General features: G+C 35.1%; 1 protein-coding gene across 1 annotated transcript; it reads left to right on the top strand.

The window, feature by feature from the left end:
- The first annotated feature begins 4534 nt into the window (after positions 1–4534).
- On the top strand, positions 4535–10205 carry LOC107819244 (uncharacterized). The gene is made up of 5 exons (XM_016645332.2): positions 4535–4914; positions 7867–8025; positions 8570–8830; positions 9141–9788; positions 9889–10205. Exons 1-5 carry the CDS (start codon positions 4834–4836, stop codon positions 9976–9978), a joined length of 1239 nt encoding a protein of 412 aa, XP_016500818.2. The 5' UTR covers positions 4535–4833; the 3' UTR covers positions 9979–10205.
- Positions 10206–11918: the final 1713 nt, after the last annotated feature.

Below are 11918 nucleotides of genomic sequence, written 5' to 3'. Positions count from 1 at the left end.
ACGAACACAGCCATGGACGAGCTTCGACGTCGACCATGTCGTCGTCCATGGCTGTCCGCGCCGTGCTGCTGCTCGCTGCTTCGGATTGCTGCTGCTTCACGTCGTCTCCCTTGCTGTGCTGCTGTTCACGTTTTCGCCATGGCCACGATGTTGTGGCTGCTTCATCTTCTCCGAACAAACAACCAAACGTTGCTTCTGTTTCGCGTAAATTATTGCTACTATTTCGACGTTACTCAATAAAGTCGAGTTCAAGCTTTTGTTCGAGCTTTGGTTGATATTTGTCAAAATAGTCCATACATGGTTCGAGTTCGTCGTTGTTCATCTCCAGTTAGTTGTTCTAAATTTTATTTTTTGTTCATATTTTTGTTTGATATTTTCCGGATCCAAAATCGTTAAATGATTTAATCCTTGTTTTGTTCGTTGTTCATTATTGAAATAATTTTCTAGTGTGTTCATGTTGTTTGTTAAATTAATTTTCAGATTTCAAAATAGAAGTTTAATTAGTTGTTTTCATATTCATGTCATGTTTGTATTATTGTTTAAGTGAATATTTGTTAGTTTGATGTTTGTTAGATACAAATTGAAATTTAATTAAATATTTCTTCAATTTGTTTCATGTGTTTATGTATTGTTAAAATTGTTAATATTGTTAAGTTCAAGTTTAAGTTCATAATTGTTTCTTCGTCGATCTTGTTATTTGTTTAAAGAATTTAGTTGTGTTAGAGAAATATGCTGGTTTAATCGTTTAAATCCATCATGTTTGTTGTTTAAAATAGATTTAATTCATGTTCATACTTTGTTTGATTGTTCTTGAATCCGAAATTTGTATAGCTTGATTTCTTGTTTACCATTTGTGATTATTTCTTGAATTTGTCTCATAAAATTTAATATAGGAATTGTTGGTTGTAATATTGTTAGAATTGATTTTAAGTTCAATATGATTGAAGTTAGAAATCTAAATATACTTGTTTGTTGTAGTTGTTGAATCCGAAAATAGGATTGTTTGTTGCTAAAATATTGTTCAATCAAATTTTAGTTTGTTCTTTGTTGTTCAATTTGTGTTCATGTGATTTGTTGTTGAAATGTTGTTAAAATCGTGTTCATGTGATATTGTTGTTATGATGTTCATCCGTGTTCATATTGTTGTTTGAACATTGTTAGAAATTGATCATATTGTCTATATTTTGGTTAAGTTTGATTAATTGATGTGTTATAGCTGATGGGTAGTTTGATAATTTATAATACTTTCGGGGGTAAAATAGTAATTTGCAATAGGGTCAGAGGGGTAGTTTAGGAATTGTACATTTTGTAATTGTTTATATGAAGCATGGAGGACAAAATAAAATGGGGTGGGTTGTGATATGGTTATGTAATGTAAAGGGGGGACAAGATTTAATTTAAAGAGGGAATCTTGCATTATTTTATGTTAGGCATGGGGGACAAAATAAAATGGGGTGGTGTGATATGTTTATTTAATGTAATGGGGATGAGTGGAAAGATAATGGGTTGGGTAGAGAAAAAGTATGGATTTTAATTAATTGAAAGGTTTATGGGATGAGTTATAAGAAGAAGTCTTGAAATCAAGAGAGGACACACAGATAGAGAAAAAAGAGAGGAAAAAATCTGACAGAAAGAGAATAAGAGAGAAAAAAAAGGCTGAACATTTAAGAGAGAGAAAATTCCGAAAAAATATTTAAACTTTCAAATAAAAAAAAAACTAAAAAAATATTCTGCTTTCTTTCATTGTTTGAAATTAACATTAATTGTTGTTGTGTCATCAAAGCTTGAAGTTTTTATTTTGAGATTAATACTCCACCGGTTTGCAAACTCTGTTCCTGGGTTGTTACTGTTGCTGGATTGTTGCTGCTGTGCTGGATTGTTATTACTGCTGCTGATTCTCATCTTTCATTTTCTTTTGCTTCCAAATCAGGTACACAACTGACACGCTGGTTATTGTAATCCGAAATATGAAGTATGAATACGAAAAATGAAGAGTTGAAATTCTGAATTATATTTAATTATATTCTGAATTTTATTTGTATGTATAAATTATTTAGCTTGCAAAAAATCAGAATCATGTAGATATTTAATACATATAGTGAAACATCGGATGATAGCTTAACGGACGAACTACCTATATATTGCCTAAAAATAAATAAATGGTGTAGTAACTTCGTCTAGTTAATTCGCTATTGTTAGATGATTATCATGTCTCAAAAAACACGTTAGTTTATCAAAATAGACCATTTTGGAACTTGGAAGAATGTTGTTTAATTAAATATTATTGGTCAATTTCAGCCTGTAAATAAATTAAGACGTTTTTATTTTATTTTATTTTGTAGAGACAAATTTAATAGAGAATAATGTAGGCATTTTAGGATTGTCTTTTAAAAATAAATGAGACGAGCCTCGCCGAATAAAAAATACAAAATTATGGGGCCATCAATAAATATTTAATTGAGTATTTAGAATTCGGGATGGACTGTTTAGTGAATTCCACAGTCTTACCCATAAATAATAATACGCTAATCGCTTTAGGCACGATTTAATAATAATACATTCTTAAACACGGGTGCGCATTTATGCGACCCAAATCCAAATCCTAAAACATTGAATAAAAATACGTTCCGGATCGCGAGTGCATTTTATGTGACGCAATCCAAAGACATATTTTTAAACGATGTTCACATTCTTGTAAAAATAATAATAACAGTTATGAAAGCGGTAAAAAGATAAAATTTGCACATAAGTTCATATTTGTATAAAATCAGATAATCAAGCCGAATATAACAGTTGAGCGACCGTGCTAGAACCACGGAACTCGGGAATGCCTAACACCTTCTCCCGGGTTAACAGAATTCCTTATCCGGATTTCTGGTGCGCAGACTGTTAAACAGAGTCATTCTTTTCCTCGATTCGGGATTAAAATTGGTGACTTGGGACACCTTAAATCTCCCAAGTGGCGACTCTAAAATAAATAAATAAATCCCGTTTCGATTGTCCTTTAATTGGAAAAAAACTCCCTACGTACCCCCTCGGGTATGTGAAAAGGAGGTGTGACAATACGTTGGTGAAATAATAATTAGGTGATAAAATCTATGTCTCGGCTTTGAGATTGATGATACTCCTTTACGAAAGCTTATAAGTTTTCGTGTGTAAACCCGACCGACGAATTTTATATTCGACACATAAAATAAGTTAAGTAAAAGTGTAAAGAAAGTAACCAATAAATTAAATTGTTAGTAATTTGATTTGATCGATTACTATCTGAATCTTAACATAGGGAGTTAAATAATATTTTATGGAAGAATTTTGAAATTGAATTGAGGAGTGCAATTAAGAATTTTTAGTAGAATAATTTGTAATTTATTATGGTAGAAATTAATTTCAAAATTCCATAATATGGAGCCTCGTTAATTAAATTTTATGGTCTCTACTGTGCCTAAATAATAAGAAATAAATGAAACCTTTCCTTTGTGGAAAAAGAAAACCCAACAGATCTTGAAAAATGATTTTACCCTAAAAAACGTGTCTCTCTCTCAGTTTTTTAGGGTAAAACCATTTTTCAAGACCCGTTGGGTTTTCTTTTTCCACAAAGGAAAGGTTTCCTTATATGGGGTATAGGGCTGACCGTTTTTCTACACGTTTTTCCTTGGAATTTTGCCCAACTAAAATTCTCTCTTTCTGGATTTTATTTGGGTAACACATTAGAAGATTGTGAAATGTTTTCTGGAGGTTATGGTCTTGCCACTCTGGAACAGGAGATCGAGAATTATTTACTTTGTTCACGCTTCAAGAGTTAACTCATATAATCTTCATATACACTAATTGTTTAATTTACACGCGAACATCATATTGAAATTACTTCCGTTGCGATATATAATCCAACACAATTCAATTGTTAAGCTAAGGTCTACTCGACGAACGACAATACAAGCAAATGCACTCTTGAAGGCAGCAAATGTCATTTTGAGCTCTGTATGTGTGTATCTTGTACTGTAATGCACTAGGTTTCTATTTATTAAAAAACAATGTAGTATTAAATATCATCGATTTGTCAAATTTATTGATTTAAAATCTTAAATCCACCTTAAATTGACACACAAGTTTATTGTCACAAAAGAAAATTAGGTACTTAGGTTACTACACAATGTTAGCTCAAAATCTTAAGATTAAGGACATTGATTTTCGATAAATACTTAGTCGCATTTCATGTGACCATGACGTTACAGGTTCGACCTGTGGAAACAGTCACTTACAGAAACGTAGGATAAGACTGTGTACGATACACCTTTGTGGTCCGACTCTTCCCCGAATCCCGCGCATAGCGGGAGCTTAGTGTACCAGACTGCCGTGTCCTTTTTACTTATTCACATTTCATGTTTATACAAAATAAAATAATTTAATCTTATGGTAGACCAATAATTTGGTGTATGAAAAAACAAATTTGGTTTAATGCAATTATTTTATCCTTTTTCTCTCAGCTTATCTGTGACCATTTCTAGAAGAATCCAGAATTAGAACACCCGCCATACCATGAAAAAAAATCAGTGTAGCTCAATTTGGCGGGAAAATGTCCTTACAGCCCTTTTTGCCTCGAAATAAAACCCTAACCTAATTTTACAGACCAAAAGCTATTCATTGCGTATTTTCTTCAAATTCTCTATGGATATTAACAGTACCTTCACGGGTTCCACTGATCGTTGCGTGTAGATACTTTTCTTCTTCACGAAATTAGGGTTTTCGTGTGCCCTAGGGTTTTCTAACGGTTCTTTTGCTGTTTAATTTAGTTTGATTTGTGGCTGTTTTGTTAGCTTAATTTAGGTTTTGATTATGGCTGATGCATTTGAAGAGGAGGCTGATCAGACTGTTTCGATTAATGAGTATCTCGAAGATCTCGAAGAGCAGGAGCTGGTAATTTCACTTTGCAAAATATTGATTTTCTGTATTCTTATACCATTTAACTTGTTATATTGCAATCGTTTTATCTATATGTTATACTTATAGAACTTGAAAAAAAAAATCATTTAGGTTAGCAGTGGTGGAGTCATTATTTTCACCAAGGGGATTCAGAAAATAAAAAAATGTAGAAAAACGCGACTAAATCAAGTGGATTCAACAATTAATATATATACATAAAATTCTTTTTGACCTTGTATACACTGTGTAATTGTCCGATGAAGGGGGTTTGGCCCCTTTCGCCACCTCGACTCTGCCGATGTTGGTTAGTAGAATCATCTACAACTTGTTTTGATTCGTAGAGTTCGAAGTCACAATATTTTAACATCGTATATTGATATATATGGGACGCACAACAAAATTTCAACAAATATCACATTCCAAACCCAATATTTTAATGGTTGATACTTGAACTCATCGAATTAAAATCCTGGATCTGTGACTCCTTTTAAATAGAAAAAAAAAATAGCCAAACCAACCTAGCTTGCTGGTCAATCTCAGTGATTTTATCGGCCGGCAAACCGGAGGCGGACGACCATGGTACCAGCCTTACCAGCACCGAAGGTGTACTAATCAATGAACCTACGAAACCAACTTTCTTTTATGACAAAATAAACCAAGCCTAAGCGGTACAACATCTTGTTGATATTGGTTGAGGAGTTTGATGGAGTTTAGCTGATTGAATTCATCCATAAACTTAGATTGCGGTAACCTTCGTAACCAAAGTGTCACGACAACATCCAAGGGTGACATTTGGATTCTTAAGTAGGGGGGCAAGGAGGAGCACGTAGGAATGCCGACCACTACATAAGCCACTAGTGGCTGAGAGAAAGCGAGCAACGCCTTCCTTTGCATTTATTCAATTGCTGAATTTACATGAGATAAACACGTGTAAAAGATAGTAAGATTATGATAATTCTTCATGGTAATTTGGGATTGAGACTTCAATTTATATATCTTACGCTAGCTAATTCGGGTTGAGACTTAATTGACTGATTTGTTGATTGATATTATGAGTCTATCAATAGTACTAATATATCGTCACTTGGTGTTTTCTTGAGCTGAGGGTCTCCTGGAAACAACCTCTCTGCCCCTCGGGTAGGGGTAAGGTCTGCGTACATACTACCCTCCCCAGACCTCACTTGTGGGATTATACTGGGATGTTGTTGTTGTTGTTGTTGATTGATAGTACCGTGCATCACAAGATGTTATTCTATAAAGTTGAGTCTTTTGTGGGTTTATGTCTTCTACTCAGTTTTTTTTCATTATGTTGAATGGAGTCTTGTATAAGCTTAATGCTTGCTAGCTCTTGAATTCCATTACTATGAGTCTGGAATTCGGGCATATGGGTGTTGAGATGAATTCAGTTAGTAGTTTGTGTGGAGCACATCTTATTAGCATGATGTCTCAGAGTTGACCTCTTCTGATGCTTGGTGGGTAGCTTCTTTTGCATTGGAAATAGAGTTGATGATTGTATGTTGTGCATCCTCTATGATGGTCATACTTTCTTACTTTTTGAGATCTTAGATCCATATGCCATACTAAGGAAAAATTAAGGTTTGAACGTGCAATTTGGGTTAATATGCATAAATTGCATAAAAGACACTGACTGTGAAGAAATTGATAAATAGATGTTTAAGTACACTTTACATGTAAATTTGAGATAGGTACTAGAGAAAATATAAATTTTAATGTGTTAATATAATAAGGTATTGCTAATCTCAAGCTTGGATAAAGTAAGAGGGGTTTGGTAATGCTATACGACCATTGTAAGAAAAATCAATTTGTGATTAATCCTTTTAATATCGAAAACAAAGTAGAATGATACAAATGGTTCATATAACTGATCACAATTAGATCGAGTTTGAGGTGTAGACGATGATGAATGGGGAGCCTTAGCTAATTGTTCAATTCATATGTCTGTGTGACTCATGGCGGGAGCTAAGGTGGCTGAAGGGGGTTCATCTGAACCCTCTTCGCCGGAAATTACACTGTATATACATGGTTAAAATTATTATTTTTTGTATATATAGTAGATGATGAACCCCCATGGCTTCTTCGTGTATTTACTTCTTTATATTTTGAACTCCCTATTGAAAATTTTGGCTCTCCCAGATAGATGAGAAAGCTAATCTATATTTAACCTTGTCTAATCACATGCTGACTTTTGAGGTCTTTCTTCAGATATTTAATGGGTGAGTTAATATCCTTGCGACTTTCAGAGTTTCCCTCACTAGAAATACTGAAAACTGGATAAGAGTATTTTGTAGAAGATAAACATGGCATCAGGAGCTGTGCTACATAATGGCTATTCTCTGTCAAATTTAAGCAGTGAATTGGAACTTTGAAGTGATTGAACTAAAGTGGTGGAGTGCACGTTACAGGGCTTCCTTAAAGGATTTCCAGAAGGAAATTTGCTTAAATCCTGAATTTACTCGTACTTTTTTGTAGAATTCCTGGGAGCATTTTCATGCTTTTTTGTTTTTAAAAACGCCGCAGCTCTAATTTGTACTCTCTTATTTTATGCTAAATGTTTTCTATAATCAGAACTTCACTTCAAGAGTTTTTAACTGACTAAACGTGATGTACCACTGTTGATTTTCTCAAGTAGCATTAATCCCGTGATAAGATAATGGCTGCAGCATCAAATTAGCATGGGTTTTCCTTTTGAGGGCGGTGGGGATGGCTGCACCCATGCCTTTTTTTGGGTCTTTTTGGGGCCAAATATGTACAGGTTGAACCCTCTTGTTTTCCCCCATAACAAGCATTTATTTTTCAAAAGGATATGAACCTTAATCTATTACGAAATGTTTGACATGTGAGTTGATCGTGCTAGTTCAATTTGACTGTTATTTTACCCAAGTGTATGCTTGATTTTTTTTGTTGTTGGATAAATCATCTTGGTAGGAGGCGGATCTGGTCTTAGGTGGTGATGAAGGCAAGGAGTGCACCTATAGTAAAGGTTATATGAAGAGACAAGCTATTTTTTCTTGTTTGACATGCACACCAGATGGGAACGCTGGGGTTTGCACAGCTTGTAGCCTTTCTTGCCATGATGGTCATGAGGTATTCACTAATCTAAGGACTTACCGGTTTCCTGCATACAATTAATGATTAGGTTATTAATTATCTCAGGCTGCTGATGGTAAATTTTCTTCTGCTTATATTATGAAAACCCGGGACTACCTGGGAAAATGTTGAGTACCCATGTCACCATTCTGCCCTTATAATTTTTGCACGCTATATCTGTGAGGTCGCTGGTGTACTTCAGCGGACGTGTTACTCTCTAATGTTATCTTTGTTTAATCCAACTTGCTACTCGGTTTTTCTCCCTCTAGTGTACAAAGGCTGGTGAAATAAAGCTGTTATGTTTTTGAACTTAGCTTAAGATTTTCATTTTCAAAGATGAACTGTGTGGCAATGTCGTAATATTTTTGTGAAGCCGTGACTCTGATGTGTTGAAGAAATGTTATTTACTTTAGTGGGAAGATTTCTAATTGAGTACTATGGTGCTGCTTCATAGTTTTCTTCTATCTGGTGATAATTTAAATATCTCACTTTTTACATTGAGATATATTAATCCTAATTTTCGGAATGCTCGTTCAACAAGATTTTGGAACTTTGGACGAAGAGAAACTTTAGGTGTGACTGTGGAAATTCTAAGTTCGGGGAGTTCTTCTGCAAGCTTGATGCTAGCAAAGATGTTGAAAACACGAAGAATTCATATAATCACAATTTCAAAGGTTCATACTGCACATGTTGCCGGCCATATCCTGATCCTGATGTTGAAGACCAATTGGAGAATCTCCAATGCTGCATCTGTGAGGACTGGTTTCACGAGGAGCATCTTGGTCTTGAGTCCTCTGATATGGTTGGTGGCTCTTGTTCTTCTTGCTTAACTTTTGCTCATCATTTTCAGCTCTCTTTTTTTATGTGAGATAACTTGATGATTTATGAATTTTCGAGATGTTTCGGGACTGTAGCTTCTGAAAAATGTTGTATTCACATATTATTTCCTTGATTCTTGTCCGCCACGAAGGGTTATACCCTATCAGTCATGAGATCAGATGCTTCCTTCTAGCTAATGCATTACTTGTTTCCTTATCTGTAAGTTGGTTGTAATTTACCTCTTATGACTCCTCAGTTAAAAGAAGCTACTAATCCTTGTGCTTTTATTACAGATTCCAAGGGATGAAAATGGGGAGCCTCTATTTGAGGATTTAATCTGCCAGGGATGTGCAGCTATTTGTTCTTTTCTAAACCTATATCCTCATTCTATTTTTGCACCGGTTCAGCAGCACACTGCTACAAACTCTTTGAAGAACAAGGAGGTGGTTGAAGATGCATCCTCGACTGTGGGATCTTCTGAGGAGCTTAACGATGGAAGTTCCTCAATTGAGACTCCTGTAACTGAGGATAGTCCTAAAAAAGACACCACCGGGAAGGCTGCTGGAGAAAACGTTGCAACAAACACAATTCTGAATCAGTGTAACCAAATTGCTGGTCCTAGTACCAAATGTGTCCTTGGACTGAACTTGTTAGAAGCTCCAATTCGCCTTGAGAAAAGCAAGCCAATGTTCCTTTCTAACAACTGGAGAGAAATTCTCTGTAGGTGTCCAAATTGCACAGAATTCTACAAACAGAAAGGGCTTGCCTTCTTACTTGAAAAAGAGGATACAATTGCAGAATATGAGAAAATGGCAAAACAGAAGAGAGCTCAACATGAGCAAGAACGTAGTGCTGAGATGCTTAATAAACTGGGCCACGTTGGGAAAATGGAGGTTTTGACTGGCATCGCTGACCTTAAAGACGAGATCGGTAATTACCTGGTATGTCCCTCATCCCTAACTGATATTGTGTAACTGGTATTTCCCAATTAATGGGGATCTAGCTCTTGAGCATTCTTTTACCTTTATATTTCCTTGACAGGCATCCTTCGATCCATCAAAGCCAGTTACATCTGCTGACGTTCATAAGATTTTTGAGAATCTTGCCCAGAAGCGCAGGCGTATGACTTAAGTTATTTTGAATGTTCAAGAAAGTAGCTTTGCGACTACACATGTACTGTAGTTAGTTTTGCTGCTCAACACTAAATCATGTAGCATTTTAACTGCTCTATATGTTCTTAGTGTGCTTTACTACTATCTAAGTTTGGCTAATCATATTGCCTTAGCTATAGTGAGACAGTACGATCATGTTGTTAAGCTCGAACTCCTTTATGCTAGAAAGTTTCTATTGGATCAAAATTTCCCCTTTACAAGATCCCTGTTCTAGCTTAAAGAAAGGAGGCTTTTTGTAGTAACTTGTACAATTGCGTATCGCAAATGGGCATTGTTTAGATTAGCAATAATGGTATAGTTCGCCGAAGATGGGGCAAGTGCACAGATAGTCATTCTCAAGGATGCTATTTAGAGATTAGCTAGTATGTATTTTGTCCTGAAATTTTAAACTAAATATTTTTAGGATATTTTTTTCTTGAAAAATCGAAATTCAGAACGTACTGGCTAATTTCTAAAGAGTAGCTCTTTAGAATGGCTATTTGGTGTCATTTCAACGTTGAAGATTCTGACACTGAGTGCACTATAAAGTTGGGATGTCTTTTTATAGGAATTTTTACATTCCTATGTCATATAGTAAACTATATTATCTTCCATGCTTAACTTTTAATATAATTATCTTCTATATGCCTAATTATCATTTATGTACCATTTTAGGATTTTAATGGTATTAATTAGTCTCTTAATTTTACTCAACCGTATATTCTCACTCCCCCGAGATTCTCTCTCCAAATCCCCACGATTTCCTCTTCAAACACCCACGATTTCCTCTTCTAAAGCAAGAGAAAATTTGTAATCCCTCCACCATTGACAACCATTAAAAAGCTTTGAATTTGAATTTGAGTTTTCAAAAGATATTGTTTGTTTGGATTGGATGTTGTTGCAAAGAATTGAGAGTTCTCTCTACGTCTCTCTTTATCTCGCAATTCCAAATTTCAGTAATATAAGAGGAAAGGAAAAGAGAGTAGCACTTCCACCATTGACATCCATTAAAAGGCTTTGAAGCTTTGAATTCAAATTTGGGTTTTCAAAAATCATTATTTGTTTGGATTGAGTGTTGTTGTAGATAATTGGGAATATGGTTTGGAGTTTATATTTCAATTTTGAGGGGTTTTGGTGAAGATTAGACTTGGTTTTGATTGAATTTCAGATTGAAAGAAGAAGAAGAAGAAGAAGAAGAAGAAGAAGAAGAAGAAGAAGAAGAAGAAGAAAAAGAAGACATGACATACATTATATTGCAGAAATTGTAGATAAATTGTAGAAAAATTGTAGACTGTTTATTTATTGGCGAAATGTCTTCCTGGCCACTTAAACTTGCCGGGTTTTTTAAAGCCGATATATAAACTTATAACTTTCCCATTTGAACACTCGAACTCGTTTTTTCCATAACTAATAAAAACATTTGATCATTGACCATGCTCATGTGGCATCAGTTGGTCCTAATCAGCAGCCCGCGTGAGGAACACGACTCACAGGAGCGTGAAAACCCCCTTCCCAACGCCCAACAGTACAAAATACCCCTTCCTCCATTTTTAAAAATCTGAAGCTCCATTTTCAATTTTTTTTCATTTTTCACACCGTGAAAATGGTGGAAAGTTGTATATTTTGTCATTGTAGAGTTGAAGCTAAGTTTTGAACTTTTCCATAACTTCCCCTTCCAAGTTCGTTGATTGAAATCCTTCAAAAGTTTTCCGTACTCTTTCTGGATGTTCAAGGTGATGGTAACAATCCTGTGGAGGAACTCGGCAATCTGCTCGAAGTCCTTCTCAACCAATCCCCTTGATGTCATTGCAGGAGTACCTGTAAATGAGAACTTCAGTTAGTTAAAAATGTCTAATGAAGGACCTTAACATTATGCATAGAAGAAAAGATTCTGGGGGATTTCAAGTTTCAATAAGGAGG

Source organism: Nicotiana tabacum, chromosome 1 (assembly GCF_000715075.1).
Source record: "Nicotiana tabacum cultivar K326 chromosome 1, ASM71507v2, whole genome shotgun sequence".
Taxonomy (NCBI): Eukaryota; Viridiplantae; Streptophyta; class Magnoliopsida; order Solanales; family Solanaceae; genus Nicotiana; species Nicotiana tabacum.
This window is presented reverse-complemented; position numbering and strand designations above follow the sequence as displayed.

What these genes read in the sequence shown, in the direction of transcription:
- LOC107819244 (XM_016645332.2), top strand. Translation starts at nt 4,834, where the DNA reads ATGGCTGATGCATTTGAAGAGGAGGCTGATCAGACTGTTTCGATTAAT. An exon ending in GTCTTGAGTCCTCTGATATG is followed by an intron (nt 8,831 to 9,140) that starts GTTGGTGGCTCT and finishes CTTTTATTACAG; the next exon opens with ATTCCAAGGGATGAAAATGG. An exon ending in ACGAGATCGGTAATTACCTG is followed by an intron (nt 9,789 to 9,888) that starts GTATGTCCCTCA and finishes TTTCCTTGACAG; the next exon opens with GCATCCTTCGATCCATCAAA.